Source organism: Alosa sapidissima, chromosome 5, assembly GCF_018492685.1.
Source record: "Alosa sapidissima isolate fAloSap1 chromosome 5, fAloSap1.pri, whole genome shotgun sequence".
Classification (NCBI taxonomy): domain Eukaryota; kingdom Metazoa; phylum Chordata; class Actinopteri; order Clupeiformes; family Clupeidae; genus Alosa; species Alosa sapidissima.
Window position 1 is genome coordinate 20,093,252 of NC_055961.1, and position 26,159 is coordinate 20,119,410.

Below are 26,159 nucleotides of genomic sequence, written 5' to 3' on the forward strand. Positions count from 1 at the left end.
GTGTTGGTCATGTTAAAGTTGATGTAATGCTCTTACACACTAGATTACATTGCTGCTTCAATCCGGTCACCATTTCATGCATTGCACAGTCTTGCTGTGCCTGCAATACAATGTAACAATTTGTTTTGCAGCCGTTTAGCTAAAGGCTACATGTAGCACAAAATATTAACAATGACTAGCCTCCTGCTAATGCCCCTCGTGGCTCGAGAGAAAGGCGTTCCTAAAGCCACTCATTGGTACATGTTGTACTGGTGAGTGTACAATGATTTACGAGACATCTCAAAAGCAGCATTAACCTACCCAGATGTAACCCATGGCAGGGCTCGAATGATCTTTTTGTCTTTAAGGGGGTCTCTCTATCTCATGAAAAGTTGGCACACCCCGCGCATAGCCTAACAAGGCGATACAATGAAATAGCCTAGGCGCAAGTGGTGCTTTTGCGCAGTACAGTATAATGCGCACGGTAGGCCCAGGCTTTACCTTGACACACGCACACAAAAGACATAGATTTTTCATAGAAATTGATTACTTTTAATTCATTTCAACATATTATTGATTGTAATAGTCCATATCTCATTTCAATTTCACAATACAAAGAAATAGACTAAACGATTTAGTCTGTGCCATTCTCAATTTCACAACGTAACTCATTTAAACCAGACCACCGTCTCAGATAGGCTATCCTCAGTGTCAAACACAATAGGCTAATGCATGTAGTGTAACTTATACACAGGGGAAAAAGCACTTACTGGCAGAAATGAATAAAGCCAGCCAAACTATGTTCTAGTAGGCCAATGTGTTGAACCGTGGAAAATTAATAGACAAACAATTTTGGAGTTTGCACTGAGATATGGTCGGGTAGCCATTGAATATTCCGACATCAGAGATTGCTAACAGGTGTTTCAAAATAGCTGGGAACTTTCCGGAGCTCTCAATGGCAGAGGATAGCTAGATCATCAGACAACACAATCATTGTAGGCTGCATTATGGGCCATAATTTATGGCTTTGTCAATCAACATAGAATAGGTGAAGCGCAAGTTCAACAGCAAACAGGACTTTTCAGCACGTATCAAACCACGTAGGCTAGCCCAATGAACGCAAATAGACAAAACATTCACATCAAAGCAGGGTGACAGATTTGCGAGTGCTGTCAAATCGATACGGTTTGCTCATATAGTCTAGTGGTGTGGTGGTGAAGTGTCATGCTGCGTTCAAGAGCGTAGTGTAGGTCTACGTCCCGAGTAGCCTATATTTTAATTTAACGTCTTTAATGGTAAGAGATCGCACAGGGATGGATAATGAGCGGTTGTTTAAGATTAAATTACAATGCCAGACACCTTCAGATATGAGAGACCCCCTCAGGTTTATGACTTTGTTGCTTTCAGCCAGTCCTCACTCTATGGGAGCTCGGCTCCCTCTGGCTCCCACGTAATTCGAGCCCTGACCCAGGGTTACTTTGTAAAACCGGGGTTGAGAAAACCTGGTTATCATAAGTGGTGTTAATCGGTACTACGACGCTGATTAAGAAGTTGATTTGTTGAACTGGGATTAACCTAATTGGAGTTTGTGCGCGTTCACATAAAAGGGGCGGGTTGCAACGCAAGTCACCACTTTCAATGATGACGCGATCTCCTTATTTTATGGACGAGGAATGAAATTATTGTGACAAGTTATGAGGAATTAAAACTCACTTTACGACAAAAATCAAATACGTCGGCAGCAAGCAAGGCAAGGCTGTTGGCAACGCATTGCAGATCGGGTAGCCTAAAATGCCTAAAAGTAAAGTTTTATTTCCACATGCTCTTCAAATATGTGTTACTGAGGATTAATAGCTTGCCAAATGTCTGAAATGAGTTGAAATAATTAAATTGCCTATTTTGAGTTCATAAAAAGGCCTACAGATGCAACCCAATTCAGAAGTGGGCATATAGATTACAGTAATAAGGATATTTGAATGTTTAAGTAGCCCCCATTGACTGATTTAGTGTATGCCTAATCCTGTGAACATTTCAGATGCAACACCATTGCCAAACGCACATGGCAGCAGGTGAAAATGAAACACAAAAATATTATTCAGAATAGGTTTATAGCTTATTAATATTTCTTAATTATGAAAACATGTAGGCTAGGCCTAGTATGCTTATAGCCTTCACTTGGCCTCTGTTTTACAGCTAACAAGAAAAAGGTGTCTTTGAACACTACTGTAAGGCACCAGAGTGTTTTACAGTAGCAGAGGAGTTGGCCATCGCAAATAATAGTGGAAGGACGATTATGGAGGGGGTTGAGGGAGGCATTCGGTCGGATTCTGGTGCTGTGGAAATGTGTAGCCTTTATGTGCAGGGTACAGTAATATGACATTCAATTCAACAAGTTTGTTAAAATGGTGATTTTAATTTATTAGGCCTACTGTAGGCTATGTCTGATTTATTTTCGGACAGTAGGAGGCTATTCTTGCTCAGATGTTCAGCATATGTAGGCCTATGTCCGATTTATTTTCGGACATACAGTATTCTTGCTCAGATGTTCAGCATCACCGATGGAATACATGAATTGTCCACGTAAGGGCATTGCTATGACGGGTGTCTCATCTGATAAAGATAACGAATTCCCTCAGCTGACAATCTATATCTTCATAGAAAATATCGTCCGGGTATATATATATATATATCTGGCGGTCTCTAAAACCCCTCGCCCTGCGAATAGAGCTTCTCACGATTTGCGCTCCAATGTCGTATGGATCATCCAGGTATACGCCGACATTCTCGGGAGAAATTGGTGGAAATTTGGGGGAGGGGTGGTACTTATAAAGGGTGTGGTTAACGGAAACCTCGGGTTAACCAAGAACTGATGGCTCCTACACACAGCTGCGTGCGTTGCGTTGCTGGAGACGCATCCCATTCACTTTATATGGGCTCACGTCATCCATTGCCGAACTGAATTGTGGGTCCGTTGCGTCGCGTTTCTCCCACCGCTCGCGTTGAGAAGTTCAGCTGTTGCTGCACCGACAGACTGCACCGGTCAATCAAGCCAATCGACGGGCGGCACCAACCAATGAAATTACAGTTATACTTCAGGTCATTTGCATAGCTACCGTCGGGAACACCCACTGGCATGCGTTGACGGAACGCAACTGTGTGTAGAAGCCCTGACCGTGCTTTCTATTTGTCTCGTAAATCCGCCGCCCGAGTTGGAAAGTGTAAGTTACCCAGCTTTCTTGCGGCATTTTGGGCAGGCACGTCCACTTTACCTCGGAGTACTTGAGGGTACCCCGAGGTGGACGTATGACCTTACAACAAACATGGCTGCGCCCATAGTTGAGATGAGATGACATGTATTTTTTTTTGCATATGTACTGTGTTGGTCATGTTAATGTTGATGTAATGCTCTTACACACTAGATTACATTGCTGCTTCAATCCGGTCGCCAATTCATGCATTGCACGGTTTTGCTGTGCCTGCAATACAATGTAACAATTTGTTTTCCAGCCGTTTAGCTAGAGGCTACATGTAGCACAAAACAATAACAATGACTAGCCTCCTGCTAATGCCCCTCGTGGCTCGAGAGAAACGCGTTCCTATAGCCACTCATTCGTACATGTTGTACGAGTGGGTGTACGATGATTTACAAGACAAATAGAAAGCACCAATAGCCTGCTCGGAGCAGGTTTGAGATGCAGCGTAAATTGCCATGGCAGCATATCTCGGTTAAGACCTATCCACCTTTCGTAGTACGGGTTAAGTACGCCACACGTGATCAAGTTACTCTCGAAGTTACCCAGATAATTTAATTTTAATATATGGAAACATTAGACAATACAACAATTGTGAGGTGCGAACAAAAAACATGAAAGCAACATCAGCAACATAATGTAATGTGACTTTGAATTTAGTTGGTGGAGCATGAACACCTTCTGTTTTCCCTTTGTTGTTTTTGATCATTCTGTAAGGTGTGTTTTGAACCTGATACATGCAATCTTTTGTACTTCCTACTATCTACCTGCTGCTGTTTCATGCTGACATTTAAAATCTCTTTTAACTTATTTAAATAAAAAGCAGCTGATGTAGAGGACAATATTGTAGTCTCTGGGATTTCTTAGTTTCTAAAAAAAAGACATCTAACCGTCTGACTGGGAAAGACAGTATATTAACTTTGTGGAAGACACTAAAAACATTTAAAAGACTCCCTGTTCTATTCCTGTTGTCAACTAAAAGTCAAATTCTTATGTACATATACATGTCATACTCAGACAGGTGAACCAAATAACCACAGTATTCCTTAACCATTTCCTTTCTTAACCACTATCTAGCTACTACTCTAACTACTATTTCTTAACTACTACTTTACTAAACATCCCCAAAACAGTCTCATATTAAAGTATAACAAAAGCAAAACATCTGTTGAATCATGACTCCAAAACTGCATGATTTCCTAGCTTGCCTCACAGTGAAACTGGATTTGAATCCATTGCAAATATACAAAGTCCTGACAGAATGCAAAGCATCTTTATTAGCTCGTTCTCTGTCAAACCGGTTTCACCACAGATGCTCTTTCACTTTGCTGAAGCCATAATTGAGAACGATACCAGGAAGAAAGTGGGAGAAGGTATCGATGTAACGGACTAGCAAGCCCCTCAATATAATACTACAAAATAGCACGACACATATATAATATCAAATTATGAAGACATATTGAACTCTTATTCATTGATTGATATTGATTGTCATTGTGCTCCTCAGTTTGATTGATTGTGCTCCTCGGGCAAATGAAATAAAAATAGATACAATGTGTAAAAGATATATCTAGAAATGTATAAACTTTTATTTGGATAACATCAAAATGAGCATTCAAATAGCTGCAGGATAACATTTCAGAACACATTTTCTAAGAACTATTTCAGGATCACATTTCAATAACTGAAAAAGTAATAACATCAAGATCACAATTCACATTCATTTTTTTACACATCAAAGGAACACACGAGCACTGTGAAATTACATAAATTATCTTTCCTTCATTTTACTAGACATACATTTGAACATTAAGAAAAACATATACATTTCAACAGCTTCATTTTAAATATATATTTTTACTCTTGACTGGCCCGCAAGAAGAGTACAAAGTCCAAGTGCACAACTGATCCAATCAGGGTGATTTTAACTAGAATATAATGTGGCAGTGCCTTGAAGAAAATGCTGTCAGTCAGATGTAAGTCTTTGTAGGAGTCATTGGTGGCTCATCTGTGAATGGAGCTGTGTCATTGAGCTGGGACTTGGTCAGAGACTCCACACTCTTAGTGGAGTTTGCCCTCTGCAGCTGGGACTTGGTGGAGGGCCCCTCACTCACCTCGGACTGGGGTGACATAGGCCTAGGGAGCTGGGACTTGGTGGAGGGCCCCTCACTCACCTCGGACTGGGGTGACATAGGCCTAGCGAGCTGGGACTTGGTGGAGGGCGCTTTGCTGTAGTTGGACCCCACGGAGGGTGCATGGCTGGGGAGCTTCGCCATTGTGATGGGCTGCCTGCCCCACTGGCTGCCCTCTGGGAGGGAACGGACGGACGGGCCTGGGGTGTGTCTGGAGCTGCCGTTAATGGATGAGCGCACAAGGACGTACTTCACGGCGGGCGTGTTGTTCTCGGAGGGCTTCCGAGAGCAGGCCGAGCCGCAGAACATTCCCCCCGCCAGGAAGAAGAGGATGGAAGCCCCCCACCCGATGTACACTGCAGCCCCGAGTTCTCGACGCTGAGAGTCTGACATCTGGGGGTTATAGAATTTCTGCACCTCCACCGCAGCGGTCCATGACACCGGGATGATGCACAGGACCGCGGCGACGATCAGCGCCACTCCGGCGGCGAGCAACACCCGGGCCTTGAGCCGGTCCTGGCCGTCCAGGAAGCGGGTGCACTTGCCCCCGACGAAGGCGAGCAGGAGTCCGCCGCTGGCCATGAGCAAGGCGAAAACCATTAGTGCCCGGGCGGCCTGCAGGTCGGTGCCCAGCTCCAGCATGGACTGGTACGGCTTGCACATGACATACCCGGTGCTCTGCGCCACGCATGTCATCCAGATGCCCTCCCAGATGACCTCGGAGGTGACTATGGTGGTGCCCACGTAGGCCGTCACCCGCCACATGGGCAGAATGCATGTGAGCAGCGCACCCGCCCAGCCCAGCAGTGCCAGCGAGCTCGCCAGCATCTGCATGCCCAGGGAGGCCATCGTTCCCACGGAAACGGCTCGCTGCAACAAACACACCCTCCTCTTTGTTGTCCTGCTCAGTAGCTTCACTCAGGTAGTGTTGTCCTTGGACTCCCACTCTCCAGTAGACTCTTAGAAACGTTGCTGTTGTTTTTAACAACAACTATTCTCACCTACCTTAGTGGTACCTGTTCAGCCCTAGCCCTGTGAACACCTGTTCGGTGTATCCATCTTCCCCTCTCTTGCGTGCGTCTCTGACTAACCTCCTGTTTACCACTACCTCTGCATGTTGGCTCGTGCTCGCTACTTCATGGCCTGAGATCCTCTTAGGTGACCGAGATGAGAGGTGGAAAACTGAAAAACAGAGAGAGAGAGAGAAAAGGAGGTGTGATCCAGGCTGGAGACCACTCCCCCTATTTGTTATAAACTACACCATACCAGCTCAACAGGATTCTTCTCTAGCAAGAAGACACCGTGGGTGTGGCAAAATGATGGCATATGCAGACAACGGCAGGAGAAAACACAAATACATCTACGTACCTCCTTTTGGGTAGTTGAAGCTAATCACATTTTGAATACAGATATATTGGGTTTCAAACTAAAGATTTTTAACATGATCAACATGATCCAGAAGTTTAACCTATGAAGTGCATCCATCAAGGATTTTCCAATTTGGTTCTTGTAAACCTTTGAGAATATAAAAACTGTAACTTAGTTTTATATTTTCCTAAAAGGTTACCATGACCAAAATCCAAGGATTTCAGTTGTAAAACTTTGAGGAGGATATGAAACTTTTAAAAACTACATAGGAATTGTGCTCTTATTCTTGATCTTTTTTTTTGTTCTAAATTTGCGCCACCAACATGTGCAAACGTGAACACGCTGTGCATTGTTCAGAAGCAAATGTGGGGATTTTTATTCACAGTAGTGAATGTATTCACATATTTCACAACGTCAGTGTTAATTTTGGATGCAACCAAGTCCATACAGAGAGGGCATACAAGATCTGTTTGCATTGCATCATTTTCTTTTTTTAACGGCTCCACCTCATGTAGGCAAGCCTATCAAGTAGTAGGCCTCATGAATATCTGGATGATACAATTATGGGCTACTCGAACTGTATACAGTAAATTAGAGATAGGTAGTTAGGTCTTAGAATCTGTGCCAGTGGGTGTCGCAGATCATCTCTCCCCTAAGCAAGAGGAGGAAGCCGGACACCCAGCCCAAGTAGATGGAGGCCCCCTCGCCCCTCTTCTGTGGCCTTGGGGTTATAGAAGGTGTTGTTGATGATGTAAGCTGACCAGCTTATGGACATGATGCACATCAGCCCGGCCACTATGAACAAGATCCCTGCAAAGGGGCTCAACAGACCGCCGATCGCTCTCCTATTGCATTGGCAGAAGTCACGTATGGCCTCCACACTGACGACGAAGGAGAGCAACAGCAGGGGGTGAACCAGCCGCAGGTCCTCTGGGGGAGCCAGAAGTCAATGACCGCTAGCAAGAGGCCCAGGAGCTGTTTGCCTGCCCTTGTCAAGCACAAGAAATATATATCAAAGCAACAAAGAGGAAAAGACCAACAAAATTACAATGTAAGCCATTTTGCCGTGGTGTAGCACCCTCTGTTTACTCCGAACTCCAATTGAGTATGACCAACTTTTTAGTTGTGCAGCAGGTGGGGAGTGAGAGAGAGAGACTGAATATATTATTGTGTGTGTGTTCAGGTTTCCTCTTTTGACTGGATTGCTTTTTTATGCTCTGTGAGGTAGAGAGAGATGGGCAGACTGACTAAATGACCACAGGTGAAGAAGGTTTAGAAAATGCTGCTGAACATGTTTGAATGCTGAGGCAAAAAGACTATTCATGTGCCTTCTGAAGCTTATACCAAAAGACTGTAGGTGCAGCAGATCATCCCCCCAAGTATGGAAGTATTAGACTCAAAAGTTTTGTGTGTATCATGTTTTGAAGTAAAAATGATCTGTACAAGTAATTGTCAATATCACAAATATGCCCTACACTTACAAATCTATTCTACAGGTACGGATCGGTTTTACAGCTACAAATCATCCTACAGTTAAAAATATTTTACCATTACAAATATATTATGCAATTACAAATCAATATTCTATGTACAAAATGTTGTCCTACAGTTACAAATCTTTTCTGCAGGTGCACAGACTTTTGCACCACCTTAGGGATAAGAAGCGTCTCATATGTATTGTGTGTGTGTGTGTATCAGGATTTGTAACTGTAAAAATGATTTGTGATTTACCCTGTAACAAAAAAATAACACGAAGGATTTTAAGTATTACTCCTTCACTTACAAATATATTCCACAGGTATTAAACCTTCCACAGTTGCTGTCTTTCAATTACGAAACTATTCTGCCATTACGAATATCTGCCGGTCGCACATAGCCTGGCGAGCCAGACCCACATTAAAATGTAGGGTCTGGGCACTCACCGTTCGCAGTGCTCAGTCCGAGGGGCGGGATAATCAGTTGTCTTTCAAATTCCCTCTGCACGCAATAGGACAGCGGCAGCGCTATGAGTCCCATGCGTTTCCCACCAGCGGAGCTAGTTGGCTAGTTCAAACGTTTGCCAACATAATAAAAGCTTAACTCGTGTCACACTGTTCGCCAGCAGCAACATCCATCTTATTTGTTTTGAAGTAGCAGGGAATTCAAGCCAAACCGTTGTAACTCTGCCATCAATCATTACGTTAAGCCCACCTAACGACTCTATACACGATTTCAATGGCTTGATTAAGTTTCGATTTCTGGAGCTCACAAGCCAACGGAGAGTTGCTAGACTAGCCCTGGCAGCAATTTGCTGCCGCTAGGGGCGCGTCTAGATTTCTATGCTAGCTCGCACAAGTATTTTCTGCAAGTATACGAATACTTTTGAGACTGTTCTGGCACTTCCTGTTGAATAGCCAATGGCGATGCTCAGGTTTGGCTAGCCAATCAGTGGGGTATACTACGAATCTCGATTAGTGGGTTAGCGAGGTATGTTGCGCTCAAAGCCAGGCTATGCTGTGACATGAAAGTGGATCTGTTTTAGTGTCGCTATATCACCATGGCAGTGGTGATTCTAGACATTTTTAACAAGGGTGGCCCTAGTGGGGCACTGATTAATTCAACGGTGGCATGAGGCAAAACATCCAGATAAATAGAAACAGGCTCAAGATGTTAAATTAACACAAATACATTAGGAAAACCATGCACCAAACACCATACTCATCAATTGTAGGACAAAGACCATACTCTCACATAATATTTTATTTGTATTTGCATATAATGCAAATACAAATAAACAAACATATTAAATCTAAGTTGTCTATCAATGGGTTATGCTGAGCTAAAACAAATTCCATCATGGGGACATTAAACTGACGGTGACGGTGTGTTTCTGATGTCAGATTATTATGTAGGCTAGCCTATCTAGACTGTTTTCACGTTGCAGCGCTTTACTTATGAAGTAGCATTAATCAATATGAGGGGCAGAGTGGGATAAATGTTGTCCCCCCTGACGATAAAAAATATTTAGCAGAGGTAGGGATAGGAAAAACAGAGGGGGGGAAATCCTCACCATCCCCCCCTACAAATCGCGCCCTGCATAGGGGTGAGAATATTCCCCTTGGATATAGGACACCACTAGCCTATGGGACAACTGGGACGATCAAAACACGTTTTAATTACACGTAATTTACAAAGAGACCACACCGAAAGTTAATATTTTGTCACTAGCAATAACTTACATCTGTCTTTTGTCAAATACAGTTGCACTTTTAGCTCTGAACAAAACCGTTCAGGAATTCTTTAAGCAAAAGTGGAACGTGCACAATGTTTAATTTATCCCTCCTGGCCGGGACGAATAAAACAGGCATGGGGGACGAAATAAACATACAGTTTAGCTTAAGCTACGTAAACTTCCCAAAATTTAAATATTTCACAACAAATCCTTGACTGGTTGAATGGTCACCAGAATTCATATCGCTACCTGTAGCCTAGCCTAGATGCGACGAGTGTTTATAAGTGAGCTTGATGAACCATAAAGGAAAAGTTGTCTTATCATTACATTAGGACCAGGCTTGGAATTTCATAATTTTAGGGCCAAGGCCATTTGGCCTTCAGTTGGGCGTGTTTGGCAGGGGGCACAAAGGCCACATGTCAGGGCACCAAGGTCAAAGTTAACTATACAGTAGACATAAAAATGATCAAAGTTATATTTAGTCTATTCACAGCAGTAGTCCTGCATCACTGTATGAAACATGACAAAAACATGAAACATGACATATTACATAGAACTGTAAATCATCTGATTTTACAGATATCTAGGCTGTATTTAACATTTATGTTTTATTTGGCCTGCTATGAAATTTAAAGCCCAAAGTTGGAGACATGCATGTATAAATTTGCTGCAAATTCAAAACCGGATTACTCTGGAATGGCTATCTGTACAGGGGGATCCTTTACACCTTTGTGTTCGGTAAGGTCTGTTTATTCTGATATGTTTGTATGTATTGTTTGTATATAGGAAGAGTTCGCAAGACATTCCACCGAGATGAATGGGTAGGGAGATGGGCGCAGAACTGTATAATAATATGATTAAATTAAAGTTACTTTTCTCGCGAACCGTTTATCACTAGTGGCTAACATTGTTTAAAAGCTAAGAAAAAGCTCTTTCATGTGATGTGATACATGTACTGTAATGTCTGTGTGATGAGTAGGCTACTTCGCGAGTAGTTCAACAGAGAAGAATGGGTGAATTTGGACGCTCTTTCTTTCTTTCTCGTCACTTTCTACACTGCGTAAAAGACTAAATTAATGTGAATGCTAAGATTATTTTGACAGGCCATAGGTTAAATGAAAATCGCTTTTAGTCGGATGCAAAGCAGAATATTGAAAGAAGGGAGCACCAAGGCCACAGTGGCCTGTGAACCTCCGATTTTCAAACCTTGATTAGGACAGTATTATCATTAAACGCTTTTACAAAAGTAGGCCCACAGTTAAAGGGATGGTTCAGGATTTTGGACATAAGACCTTATTTCCAAGTAAGCAAGTGTGATATTTATCAGTGGAGACCGTTTTCAGCACGTTTCATCCAGTCCTTCTAGATGAAGGACTGGATGAAACCGGGTGTACTTTGGAGTGGGTAAGACTGTCTTTAGTGGCAGGCTAGCACATACCGTTGACTTGCGCTAGCCTAGCACCTGCGAACTCTGCAATTAGAAGGACTGGATGAAGTGTTGAAAACGGTCTCCACTGATAAATATCACACTTGCTTACTTGGAAATGAGGTCCTATGTCCAAAATCCTGAACCACCCCTTTAACACTTAATGACCTAGCAAGTGTTGGCTGAGCAGGCTAGGTACAATAAGCAGGTAGGAAAATTAGTCTAGGATGACGTGATTCAACAAACGCAACTTGTGTGTGTGATTAGATAAATAGGCACTGGCGGATGCGATAGGTAAATAGATATCTTTGCGTGTTGGCACAAGCAGTAGCCTGTAGGCCTAAACTCACATGCTAAAAACAATAAGTCATGTATAATGGCAAGCATGTTTGTCACTTTCCGAAGTCTGTCTGACACTTCAAACTAGCGCTGCAAATGCGTCAAGAAAGGTCCCGCCTTAGACCGTCATAATGGCCAATCGTAGACTAGGATTTCGGGGTGGCACCTGGGGTGGCCAATCGAATTTCAAGGATGGCCTGTGCCACCCAAAGCCACCCCTCTGGCTCCGCCCCTGCACCATGGTATCTTATGCTGTCAACCAAACCTGGTCGGGAGGAGGTTATGTGCTGAAATCGTGTAATCTACTGCACACTGACCAGTCAATTGTCTTAAAAACGAAGTTCTCTCACGTGTAGGATTCTGTCATATATCTTACAGATGGAGCTCCGCCTCTACTAACATTTTGGATCTCGAATGTGCTTTAATAAGTGCTGTGCGTGCAAATATCCCACTATGGACGTGCATACCATACAACAACTGATGACAATTGATTTATTTGATGTTATAGGTTGAACACAAAAAATGACCGCAGTGTAGAAGCTATCGCTCATGAATGCGGAAGTAATTGTTTTTAAATAGAGGCGGTCTTGTGCGTCTCCACGTTTCACGATTGGCCAACGTCGTCCCAACACCGAGAACGCGCACAGATCTGAGCTGAAAGCCTAGTTTGACAAATATATCACATAACTGCTATCGTAGTATCACTTAACGTATACCCCCGAGTCAAGGCTTTGTGAAGCCTCGCTATGTCTACATAGCCTAGATATGTCTAACGTGCTTCGTAGTATACCCCACAGGAATCTAAGTTTACTAACCAATCACAGAGCCAGGAGTGTACCAACGTGGGTGGGTTGTGTTGGTGGTCGCAACAGCTGGCAACTCGTGGCATAGGCTAATATCAGAGAATGTCTAATAAGGGGAGAACTGCCACTCTCGGAAAACCTGAAACTCAATTGCCTGACACTGGCATGTCACAATCATTGGTTGCTGTCATAAATAGTTCCGTCTATAGCTTAACGTTATGGCAAAGAGGGTAAAACGGAGTAGGCCTAGTCAGTAATCAAGGTTCTTCGGTTATGGCGTCTTACTAGCATGAGATGCAAAGTGACAAGCCATATGACACATTAATGATTGTATGATAGTCTTATGACTGAAGCTTAGAGTGAATTGTTAGCAAAAGTAAGATAAGTAAAATAAGGATGGGTAGTTGGGTCATCGCAGGATCTGTTAGATCAACCCTCCCCCAACCAAGAGGAAGGAGCTGGACACCCAGCCTAGATGGAGGCTCCCAGCTCCCCGTGACTCTCTTCTGTGACCTCGGGGTTGGAGAAACCCTTTCAAGAGAGTTCCATTTTCAGCATTATAGTTGGCCCCACAAGGCTTCCGTTTTAACATTCCATATGTTATCTTAATGCAGAGGAAGTCGATTGGGAACCAAATAGAACGTTCAAGCATTGTTTTTGTTTTTATTGTTGAAAGGGTCTATAGAGGCTCACCAGCTAGTCTCTCCTAGCCATGAAGTCATATATGGCCGCCACACTGCTGGTGATGGAGATGCACAGAAGTAACAAAACTGTTCCAGGCCCTCAAGAGGAACCAGGAAAGAGTGTACTGAGACCCTTTGCACTTAAACCACACACCCTCACTAAGGATATAGGATGTTGCAATGTTGTCCCTGGAAATGTTGTCACCTGGGACGCTGGGATAAAGAACGCCATGATGCTAAACATGAAGCCAATGAATGCCAGCAAAATGCCCAGGAACTGTTGACCCATCCTAGTCCAGCACAGGTAAAAAGAACAGGGAAAGGAAAATAATTAACATTTTGATGTAGCAGCCTAATTACTCCAATCGAGTATGACCAACTTTTTAGTTGTGCGGCAGGTCTGATGAGAAGTGAAAGAGAGAGACTGAGAATGTTTGTTTGTTTGTGTGTGTGTGTGTGTTCAGGTGTCTATGCTCTATGAGGATGAGAGAGGACAGACTTTGCTCATTTAGGCAAGATAAGCAGCCAATCAGAGCAACCCTTATACACTTGTAAGAGTAACATCATCATGTCATAAAAATGTAACAATTAATGATTTACTTTTATTTTCAGATATATATGTCAGATTGTGACCAGCAGTAGAAAACAGTAATGCTATCATTATCAGTCACTGTAATGGCAGATCACATGAGATTGGATGTCTTACTAGCATATGGCACAAAATCTTACAACAGGTCATGGCAAGAACTAATGTAATTAGACATTTCCTCTCACAATGCATAACTAGATGACACCTTAATATGACTGAAGAGTAGAATGAAGTATTACCTTAAATGTTTATGTTACCTCAAATAGAATTATAGTTATATTTTGATACAAAGGTAGAAATGTAAATGTACAAAATATTTTGTAAACATTTACTAATTCATCTGGCTTAATGTTGATTATACTGTATATGTCCTATTATAGCTTGGTTTTTTAAATCAGCCTAGTGCAGTAAATCCATTCTGACATTATCAGTATCAGCATTTTTAAAACCCCCTTCTTAAACAGGAGCATCTGATGTCTCTGGCCTGTCTGTGACATCCACAGTGTAAGGTAAACATCATATCATTGTCATCACAGGTTGCCATCACATAGTGGGCCAGAAAACTGTTAACATTTGCCTATTTATTTTAGCAAGAACATCTGGCAAAAAAAAGAAACATCTCTGAAAAACTTTGTCCTCATGAATACGTTCCAGCCATTTTAACTGGAGGTCCAGTTCACTCCAGTTTCAGTTCATCATAGTTCATTGTTTAATCTCAGGCATTAGTTACTCCTCAGCAGCATCTGTGAGAGTAGGTGCTGCAGATCATCCCTCCCCCCAGGAAGAGGAGGAAGCCGGACACCCAGCCCACGTACATGGAGGCCCCCAGCTCCCCTCGCCTCTCCTGCGTGGCCAGGGGATTGTAGAATCCCGTGATGATGGTGTAAGCTGACCAGCTGACGGGCACGATGCACAGTACGCCGGCCACCATGAACACGATCCCTGCTGAGAGACCCAGCTGGTCCTTGGTGATCCTCTCGTCCCTGTAGAAGTTCGTGCACTTGGCCCCGAGCACACTCAGGGATATGGCCACCACGGCGACAGCGATGGAGACGCAGACGAGGGCGCGCGAGGCCTGCAGGTCCTGCGGCAGTGCCAGTACAGAGTCGTAGGCCTTGCACTGCAGGTGACCCGTGCTCTGAATCACGCAGTTCATCCACAGGCCCTCCCAGAACACCTGCGACGTGACGATGTTGGCACCCACGAAGGCAGTCACCTTCCACATGGGCAGCGCGCAGATCAGGATGGTGCCCATGAAGCCGATAAGCGCCAGGCAGAAGGCCAGCAGCTGCCGGCCCATCCTGCTTCCGCGGTGGTGGGACTCACAGGACGGACTTTAGAAAGTTTGCGGTGAAAAAATCGACAGAGAAACTCATTCAGTCACAGCGTGCCATCCGATTATTGCCTGAGTTTGACCAGATTTTTAGTTGTGTAGCAGGTCTTGTGGGGAGAGAGAGAGAATGCTTGTTTGTGTTAGAGAGCAAGAGATGTGTAAGAGAGAGAGAGAGATAGAGAAAGAGTGAAAGAAAGAGAGAGGGAGGAGATTTCCTCGTCGGGGCTCGGGTTACTTTCCTGTTTGACTGGATTGTTTGTTATGTTCTTTGAGCAGGAGAGAGGGGGAGGGGACAGCAGGTGTAATGGGCTTAGAAAATGCTTTATGTTCGAAAGCTTTGAACAGGTGTCAAGTCTTCACATCAGCACTCTAGACTCTTCTGCAATGCAATGTTCTAAAGAGAACAGTTACAGTTTTTTTATGGTTTTCTAAAAATATCCTCAAATTAGGAATCACAGTGATGCTGAAAAGACGGATGCTCACTACTTAATGAATCAATGGCTGATTCCAGCCTGTGTGTCTATGATTTCTGTCTCTGTGTGAGTCCTTCTAAAGAACAGCGGCAGGGTTCTCCAAATAGAGGAAGGGGGGTGAACAGGTGTCTAGTAACCTGTTGTGCCTCAGACAAAGGAAGGAGGGATGCAAATAGTCCTTTAGCCCCCGATCCTGGAGACACAACACCCGAGCCCTGAGTATCAGCGGGCACCGTCCAGGAGACGCTCCAAACACACCCATGTCTTGATTTACTGTGCTGCTTAGTTCAACAGTTTTAAGAGACTGAAAAGGCTTAAAAGCCCTTTACCCCATAACTTGCTATTCCTGGTCATAGACATTTGTGTCTATGTGGGTGTCTCATGTGATGTGTTCTTTCTTTTGTGTTGAATGAGGATGGGATACAAGTTACTGTTATATGCCATATGCTTGTGCATGCATGTGCTGAGTGGATGAGATATATGTCACATGGGTGAATGGGATATATGTGTTACATGTTTTATGTGTTTTTTATACAGTATGTGTCGTTGCTGTGCTATGGAACAGAAGATGTGTGGAAATGATTATCCCTATGTGACAATATTCTAATTTCTATAATCAGAATTTAATTTGTCTAGAAACATGATGGATCTGGCTACATGTATCAAACACTAAAAAAAAAAAGTCTTAACTAGCAAATAGTGGTAACTCTGAAATACAAATCCAATTGAGGCACTCTTGGACTAATGATTACAACACATGTATTGTCACAATACAATGCTCTTAGGGATGTGGACGAATAAAATTACCAAGCATTTTCTCTCCTTGCTTTTATTTTGACCTATCCTTATTGTTTGTCTTCATATGACTTATAAATGATAGACACCAGAATCACCCGTATTCAACACAAAAATGTGTTGAATGTGTCTACAGTCTCCTCTCCTACAGTCTTGCAGTTTCACAAATTGTCGTGAATTCAAATCTGTAAAGTGGTCTAATTTCTTTTTCTTTTTTTACTAATATTGATTAATGTATGGCTTTATAATGGTTTATAAGTAAGGGATAGAACGCCGGTCATTATTGGGAAAATAAGTCCCTTCAGGGCGAAGCAAGACCCCTCCGTTGCGCTGAGCTCCTTTCCTAGACCGCCACCTGTGAAGTAAGTGTCACCTCTTAGTGTGTGTAAGAAAGAGAGGGAGAAAAAGAGAACTATTATCCTTCTCGAAACTGCAGAACAATAGATTCTAAGGCCGATACCCTTCCACAACTCACTGGTTCTCTAGTGTGATATTCACACAATGTAGATTGGATTTGAATACACATATTCAGAGTTTGACTAGAAACTAGATGTTCTAGCTTGAAACTGCGTTATGGATCTGGTCACATGTATGAAACACTAAAAAATTAAGTCTGTGTTAACTAACAAATGGTGGTAACACTGAAATACAAAGCCAATTGAGGCACTTTTGGACAAATTATTACAACACTGTAATGTCACAATTCAATGCTCTTAGGAATTGGACAAATAAAATAACCAAGCATTTTCTCTCCTTGAAAAAAGTGCATTTATTTTGACGAGTTTCATATAAAATGATAATTTCAATGGCAGACACATTTTTGAGTACTGACACAAATGGGAGTAGTAAACAGGTAAAAAGACTAATAAGTATTCATGTAAGAAGAAAAAGCCAAACTTATACAAACATGAAACAGTTACTTTTCCTCACAGTCCTTAGACTCCTCTACACCATCGGTCACCTGGTTTTCCCGCTGCATCCCTCAAACGTAGTCCCCTGAGGCTTTGGACCGGGCCGGGGCGTACTGCGCCGCTCCGTAGGCCTGGTGATCTCTGGGGGGGCAGTTCCAGCAGAGTAGCCCCCCTCCGAGCAGCAGTAGCACCGCGGTGCCCCAGCCAATGTAGAGTGCTGCGCCCAGCTCTCGCTGCTGCGCCGCTATTATCAGCGGGTTGTAGAAGTCACGGATGACTGTGTGAGCTGACCAGGACACCGGCACCAGCACCAGGACGGCGGCCATGATGAAGATGACCCCAGAGACAATGCAGGCCCTGGCCTTGGCGCTCTCGTCCTCCAGGCAGTTGGTGCACTTGCCGCCCATGATGGCCATGAGCACGCCGAAGATGCCCACGATGATGGAGATGATGGTCATGGCGCGCGCCGCCTGCAGGTCCGAGCTCAGCGCCAGCATGGAGTCGTAGACCTTGCACTGCATTTGGCCCGTGCTCTGCACCACGCAGGTCATCCACAGGCCCTCCCAGATGACCTGTGCCGTCACGATGTTGGCCCCGATGAAGGCCGTCACACGCCACATGGGCATCGCGCAGGTGATGATGCTGCCCAGCCAGCCGATCATGGCCAGCATCACACCTAGGATCTGGAGCCCCTGTGATGCCATGGTTACGTTGGTTTCCTGCGTCTTGTGACTATAAACTGGGTCTATCAGGAAGAGTCGCAGTCGCAGATCATCACTGCGTGAGGTCGATGGTGGTAAAGGTTCACCTGAGAAGTGGGGTCTGGTTTTATAGATCAAGCCGATGGGTGTGGCTCCTAAGTTCTTTTGTTCCCAGGCCCTGAAGGAAAGCTGAAACTTGATATTGAAGCTCTCCATTCTCTGTCGAGTTCACTGAGAGCTGACTGACTCCATGTCAGCCCCATCAATCCAGAGACACTTCAATGTGGACAGACAGTATGGACAGACATATTATTATGACTGCTTCGGGTCATATAGGGATTGTCAAAGTTTTTTTTTTTTTTTTTTTTCCCGTCATCTACTTCCTGAATTTTTGGTCAACGATACCTGGGACACCGAACCACCGGGGCACATGAAATTTGGTGGGTATGTAGCCCCACTAGACTTTTACGGAAAAATTTCGTTTCGTCCCCGGGGGCCACTCCCCCCCCCCCCGTGCTGGGCCCCCCGAACTGCAAAAAAGCAGTTTTTCCTAAATAACTACCTGAACCGTGGCACTGAGGATGAAGAATCTTTTATGGTATGTTGGTCTCAAGGGCCCACATCAACCTGGCCCATAATCACTCATTTGTGATTTGCACCCCCCCCCCGGTAAAAAATGAAAATGCAATATTATTCTGCTTTAATCGCACAGGCACCCACATACTATCGGTATTAGAACTGCCGATACATAATTACAAATTCAGTAGGATTAAAAGAAAGCCAAAATAAATATTCATCATCATCATCATGGATGCATTTCCAGTATTGGCGATAAGTAGTCGTTTGTCCACTAGATGGCGCATCGTTGCAGTGAGACGTAATTTTGTTGGAAGTTAAAAGTGGGTTGGAAAAACAATGGACGCTTCCTACAAGGACTGTAGTTTACCGCAGAGAACGTCTAATAAGGATAGGATGATGTTCACATGAAATGTAATTCCCATTTCTTCTTGAAGCCGAAATAAATCTGAGGATGTTTATCGGACATGCTTGGTTTTTACTGCAGGTACGTTATTCTTATAATATCAATAAGGACCTAGGTAATGTTACCGTTAGCGTTGGTTGAGTGATGGAGGCCAATTTGATTGATTGCATTTGTAGAAAACTATAAATGCGGTTATACCAAGCAAATGGATCTGTAATTGTATCTTTCGACTGTCATTTGTTGCACGTGCTACAAAAATCATTCTGTGCAATGGAAGATTTACCAACGTTACACCGGTCTGATACAGTTTTGCCTATACATGCGTGAGACTGAGACGCCTGTTTATTTTGTTTTAAGTGCGTGCAGGGTGTGAGAGGGGAATCGATGTGCTTTGATTCCAGCTTGGTAGTTGTAGTCTGTGAAATTAAAAAGCACGTGTGTGTGAAGTATCCAAACAATGACACCTTCATTAAGTCTGCCACTTAGGTAAAGTTAGACAGAAATTGGCAGATTCGCAAGATTCACGTTTTGCGGTTCAATAACTCATAGGAGAAACGTTTTCATTGCACAATAGAGAGCTCTATGTAACCGTAGTAAGGTAGACAACAAGCTACAACCCAGTTTTCATCCGATAGAACCGTGTACATATGTGGATAAATAAAACGCATCCCTGTGAGCATTCTGCTTTCACCCGAGCGTCTAGGGACTGTCTACAAAGTGCAAAACCGAAAGTGGATACAAATACTTTTAAATAGCTTCACTGTTATTGAGCCTAGTGCTTCCAAAATCATAGCACACGGCTAGTGCTTCCCTAGCAACACACTACACCTGTCAATTACGGGAAAAACGGACTCACCCCATTTATAATATATTTTCATTGGGGAGAAAATTCAATAGCTTCACTGCCATTGAGCCTAGTGCTTTCAAAATCACAACACACATCTAGGGCCTCACTAGCAACATACTACACCAGCTAATTGTGGAAAAAACGGACTCACCCTATTTATAATCTATTTTTAATGGTTGAAAAAGCCAATAGCTTCACTGTTAGATAGATAGATAGATAGAGATAGATAGATACTTTATTGATCCCCAAGGGGAAATTCAGGGGGTCTCAGTAGCATACAGACATCACACACAACATGCACTTACAGCAGAAATGGTAAATATAAGTATAAGTATAAACATATAACCAAACTCCACTGTACAATAGAGACAGTAGGAGATAAGAAAAACTAACAAAACTAAATACAAAATATACTATATAAATTAAATGTAAAAAATCCAGTGTGCTTGAGGGTGATCAAGCATGAGACGCTTGTAGTGACAGGGCCTGTAGTTCTGTGTACATGGTGAGGTGCTCAAGAGAGTGAGTGTCATGGTGAAAGTGCAAAAGTAGTCCTGTAGTTCTGTGTGTATGGTAAGGTGCTCAAGAGAGTGAGTGTCATGGTGAGGGTGCAAAAAGTAGTCCAACATTAGTCCAACAGTACAATAATAAGGTCTAGAGACCAGCATAAATAATATGGACAAATAGGAGAGCAAAGTATAATGTAGACAAGGTAATATAAAAAACTATGTCAGCCTGCCTCAGCAGCCTGTGAAAGGCTATTTAGCATCGCAGGACTCTTCAGTCCAAGAAGAGTAAGACTGAATCAGGCCCGGGGTGGGAAATCGGGAGAATTCCCGGTGGGCCGCTTCACTTTTGGGCCGGTCGAGGGAAAAAATATTGACATTTGTCACGTTAGCCTATCTTTTCTTAAAGTAGGACACGTTCCGCATTCTGTGCATGACACTAATGCAATGCCTCTGCATGGGTTGTAGTCTACGTGAGGGAGTTCTCCCCTCCCAAAAAGATTTGGTTGGGTCCATATAGCCCCCGTCTTTTCCAAAAAGTTTTCTCAGATACGGATAGCCGAGCCGGCCCTACAGTAGACACAAGCGCCAGGAAGGATGGAGGGTAGAAAGAGGCAGGAGAGTCTGAGCAGCAGATCAACCAGTCGACCACTGAAAATGATGAGCCCGAAATTAGTGATGAGGAGGCCATGACTACAGGGACAAGTAGAGAGGATAAATTAAAGTTATTTAATGTAAGAAAGAGCAATTACCCTACATGATAAACCTATATGCCTTGTTTGCTCAGAAGAGGGTGTAGTAAAGGAGTAGGCTAAATCACCAAACAACAATATAGCCTACCCATGCAAAAAACATGCAGCCTAAACATTAGTTCAATATGCCTCTTTGTGGAAGCGTGGGATAGGCTACATTTCAAAGGCTTTCTTTCTTTCTTTCTTTCTTTCTTTCTTTCTTTCTGTTTTTGTTAACTTGTGGAATAGTGGAATATTTTTTGTTAACTTCTTAGTTCATCACCTCCCGTTTGGACTACTGCAATGATGTCCTGTCTGGACTGCCCACCAAGGCCCTTAGCAGACTCCAGTATGTCCAGAACTCAGCTGCCAGGGTTTTAACCCACACAAAGCCCTGGCAGCATATCACTCCCATTCTCCAACAGCTCCACTGGTCGCCAGTAAAGTCACGCATCGCCTACAAGATCCTCCTGCTCACCTACAAATCTTTCCATGGACTCTCACCACAATACCTCACAGATCTCCTCCACCCCTACACTCAGTCACGCTCCCTGGGGTCCTCTGACAAGGACCTGCTGGCCACCCCCCGCACCAGGTTGCGGACTTTTGGGGACAGGGCTTTCTCTGTCAACGCTCCCACAGTCTGGAACAGTCTACCACTCCATGTCCGCTCTTCCCCGTCCCTGCCCATGTCCAAAAAGCACCTCAAAACATTTTTTTTCACCAAGTCCTTTGACCCCTAACCCCCCCCCCCCCCCCCCCCATTGTTAAGCGACCTTGGGTACCATGAAAGACGCTATATAAGTCCAAGTTATTATTATTAGTTGAAGTGAATTATTATATAACCTTTACACATTTGTTGAACCATGGTACTAATAAAAACTACAGGATCGTAAGAGCTGAAATGTTGCTTCATTTATCCAATTTCCACCACTATGGAAAACGTGGGCCGGTCTTGGGCCTGAAACTACCAAGCACTGAATTCTGGCAACTTTGAAAACCAGCTTCTTTCGAAGATGAACAGACACCTTTTCAGTTTCAACTAATGACTGGCATATTAGTAGCTGGACTAGGTGGCCTGTGTGTGTGTGTGTGTGTGTGTGTGTGTGTGTGTGTGTGTGTGCGTGTGTGTGTGTGTGTGTGTGTGAGAGAGAGTGAGATGGTGACCTGGGGAGTAAGCCCTAGAGATGCACATGACCAAACTTTTCTCCCTACAAGCAGGTCATTTTTTCTAAAAAAATAAGTTATTTATTTTTCATTTTTACCTGAAGTTCATACAAAAGTGACATTTCTGTTTCTGTTTTTTTCTTTGACGTCAGCTCTAAAAATATGCTGTTTGTTCTTTGAACTTAAGAGAATTGTGCCTGAAAAGTCCTAGAAAAGAATGTGATGAGAAATTTTGATTTGATGAGTGAGATTAAGAAGATATGGGAACCCTGAATATGCTTTATGCTTTACTATAAGAAAGCCAAAATAAAGTTCACAATAAAAGTTCAAAATAAAACCGCTTGCTTTTTACTTTTTAGTTTTACTTCAAATACTTAAATACATTAAATATCAGAAAATTACTTTTGATACTTAAGTACAGTATATATCAGATACTTTAAGACTTTTACTTAAGTAATATTCTAAAAGGTAACTTTCACTTCTACCAAAGTCTTTTTCTAGTGCGATACTTGTACTTTTACTCAAGTATTGCTTTCTAGTATACAACACTGGCCACGCAACACCTGAAACTGTTCTATTTGTGTGGCAGAAGCCACAAAACAGTGATAAAATAATTTCTAAAATCCCATTGTGTGAAGTTTCTTTTCTCGTTGTGGTAAGTAGCCGTATAATAATTGGGATAATGTGCTGTCCGTGTCCGCTGCGCATCAGGGTCCTGTTTGCCCTGTTGGGACTTATTTTCTGATAATGAACGACGGACAATACATTATCCCTTACATACAGTATTCAGAAGTGTAACAGTCCAGCTTCAAAAAGTAAAAGTCCTGCCACATATTTACCTCACAACTCTATCTTCAGTTTACAGTGGAACGCAACAGGTTTTCATATTGCATAAATACTATACAATGTGTGCTAGATATGATGCAGCCACACATAAATCAGAACCTGTTTCAGACTTGACTGAGCCTCAGTGCTATTCATTTGACTCAAGGAATGTTACTGTATGGTTATCTCTGATCTATCGAATGATATCAGATTTAAAATGGGTGAGTTTATGGTCAAATTCGTTGTGATGTTCTCACAGTGTAAAAACATATTCAAAGTAACCAATGAGTCCCATAAAATTTTTATTAACAAAGTTCCATGTTGTTTTCAAAATATTTTCAAGAATGAAAAAAAATAACGTGTTTATATTTACAGACTTTACTGACTTAAAGTTAAATGGATTTGCTTTGATCATCCTCAGACTGTCAACACACTGTTACTGACAAAATCAAGCTGTATATGTCTATTTCAAGCAACTTTAAGGACACAGATTTAGTCACTGAAGTCACAGTGAAACACAAAGTTAACAGAACAGCAGTTTAACAAATGATTCTGAACAAAGAGAGTTTACTTGTCTGATCCTGATATTTTCTAAACTTTGTCTCCCAAGCAGTACTTCCTTTGTGTTCTCGCCCCTCCCTAATATTGTGTAAGTGATACTGAGCATTCTCCAACTCGGGAGTAATCACATGTAATACATTTCCAAATGTAAACTTATTTTAACAAAATGTCTGACAGCAACTCAATTGGAGGACGACAACAGTGTCCCAAAACTTAAACTACCTCTCAGAGGACAAAGCCATGCTTTTACCCAGACTCTGATCACACATAGTCCTTATTGGAGGGAGCAGAGGCATTGGATCTAGCAGCTGAGTACTTGGCAGTGTAGCCGGTGTCGTCGTCGTTCTTGGGGCAGTTGCAGCACAACAGGGCACCTCCAATGGTCATGAGTGCACCGGCACCCCAGCCGATGTAGAGCGCGGCCCCCAGCTCGCGTTTCTGGGCCTGGTCGAGCAGCGGGTTGTAGAAGTCCATGATGATGTTGTGGGCCGTCCAGCACACAGGCACCAGGGTCAGGATCCCGGCGATGATGTAGACCACACCGGCAACGATGCCCACCTTAGCCTTGGCCTTCTCATCCTCCACGCAGTTGGTGCACTTGCCACCGGCCACCGACAGCAGGATGCCGAAGATGCCCACGATGATGGAGATAATGCAGAGGGCACGAGCGGCCTGCAAGTCCTGAGGCAGCGCCAGCAGGGAATCGTAGACCTTACACTGCATCTGACCCGTGCTCTGGTGGACGCAATTCATCCAGATGCCTTCCCAGATCGTCTGTGACGTGACAATGTTGCTGCCGATGAATGCGGTGACTTTCCACATGGGGAGGGCGCACACCACGATGGCACCGATCCAGCCGATGATGCCCAATGCGGCACCCAGCATCTGAATCCCGGCAGCGACCATTTTGTTCTCCACGTATTGGCCTTCAGTTAAAAAGAAATATCCTTGAGAAGTTGCTGTGTGTCTGTGTGATAAAGCTGCTGCCTTTGTTTCTCTCTCCGTCAACCGTTGCACACAGAGTGTAAGGTGAGGTCCCCGGGGTGGACGTTTGAGAAGGGTGGGGCCTGACACACAAACACCATCATCTAACCAGCTCGGCCGGTTTCACAGTTTCTTCCTGTGGTTAACAAGGGGGGAGGGGGGGGACTTTTATATTCCCCTGGGTTAGTCACACAACACAAATTATTAGCCAAGGGGACAACAAAGAGCAGCCCATATATGGTCACATCATAGATGATCTCTTTAGGATTAAAGCCCCTCTTCCTTTTCAGAATAGTGTCTGATTTGTTGTTTTTGTCCAGTTATTTTTTGTGGCTTCCTTTAGCCCTTTCTTAAGTGGCAAATTATTTTGCAAATTATTTATTAATGTAGGCCTTGGACCCTTATATGTTATATGTTACAATCTCCAAATGAACAGGATTGCCTTTGATACATTAAATATTATATTTACTCACTTATTAGGCACCTTTATCCAAAACAACACAAACAAAACAACAATACAAGTGAGGAACAACGCTCACTTTAGCCACAGGACAATGAGTCCTTGGAGTAACATGACACCCGTGGTAGTTCCGGTCTAATTTCCTTGAAATGTCTATTGTATGCATTGCTGAATTTCTTAGAAAAACAGCCTAGCAAGCCTGTTAGAGCCATTTGAATTTTTAGCACCCAGAATGTATGTGCGTGGTGTCCTGTGAGGTCTTACAGGTCTGAATCATTTAATATGGCCTTTGTCTTCATTCCTTCATATAGAGATGAATAGAATAATTTGTTTAGATAGTACCTTTAGTAAAGCCAGTATTGCTTTGTGAAATATCAAAAAGTGAAATACATATTCAAACAAAAGATACAAACTTAAATCAAAGGGTAAACATTACAAGATAAACATACACAATCTTAAGTAAGATAAAGTCAGGAGATTGTTGTACACAAGATAACACACACATTGGAATTAGGATTATATATTAAATACATTCAGGTGATAATACACTTAGAGATGTAAGCTTATCACACACTAATAGAGTGGGTATCAGTGTAAGACACTCCACAGTCTGACTTAACTCTGTGTCTGGGCCAAGAGGGTGTCAGACTGTAGTAAAGGACCTGAGTGAGCAGTTAGTCAAGTGTGTATGTATGTGTATGTGTGTGTGTGTGTGTGTGTGTGTGGGGGGGGGGGGGGGGGGGGGGGGGGGTCTAAAGACTCGAATAGAGAGGTGTCTCAAGGCCAAATACACTTCATTCTCTATGTGCTCCTTATTGGTGCCCCCCCCCCCCCCCCAAATTCCAATCCACCCTCACCTTTCTTATGCAGCCCTTGCCACTTAATCTACTAAACCCCTCTTCTACTGCACTTTTTACCCCCCCCACTTTGCACAAATAGGCTGACACCAGACATAATTTCACTGCATTTCTTACTTCCAGTAACTATGCATGTGACAATAAACTTCCTTGTATCCTTGTATCCTTGTATATGTGACAATGATGACGAGTTACTGGTATGCGAGGTGCGGGTGTTTGTGGAAAGTTTGTCATTGGGGCAGCCG

General features: G+C 43.3%; 3 protein-coding genes across 3 annotated transcripts; all 3 read right to left on the bottom strand.

Moving 5' to 3' along the window:
* Positions 1-4,797: 4,797 nt before the first annotated feature.
* On the bottom strand, positions 4,798-6,230 carry cldn30 (claudin 30). Its single transcript, XM_042092757.1, has one exon. The coding sequence runs from the start codon at positions 6,209-6,211 to the stop codon at positions 5,201-5,203; it is 1,011 nt and encodes a 336-aa protein (XP_041948691.1). The 5' UTR covers positions 6,212-6,230; the 3' UTR covers positions 4,798-5,200.
* Positions 6,231-14,514: 8,284 nt separating this feature from the next.
* Positions 14,515-15,097, bottom strand: LOC121709426 (claudin-4). The gene has a single exon (XM_042092758.1). The coding sequence runs from the start codon at positions 15,079-15,081 to the stop codon at positions 14,515-14,517; it is 567 nt and encodes a 188-aa protein (XP_041948692.1). The 5' UTR covers positions 15,082-15,097.
* A 2,252-nt stretch (positions 15,098-17,349) lies between these two features.
* On the bottom strand, positions 17,350-24,609 carry LOC121709481 (claudin-4-like). The gene is made up of 3 exons (XM_042092907.1): positions 24,032-24,609; positions 20,971-20,980; positions 17,350-17,985 (listed from the first exon to the last, which is right to left on the bottom strand). The coding sequence occupies exons 1-3, from the start codon at positions 24,517-24,519 to the stop codon at positions 17,365-17,367; spliced, it is 1,119 nt and encodes a 372-aa protein (XP_041948841.1). The 5' UTR covers positions 24,520-24,609; the 3' UTR covers positions 17,350-17,364.
* Positions 24,610-26,159: the final 1,550 nt, after the last annotated feature.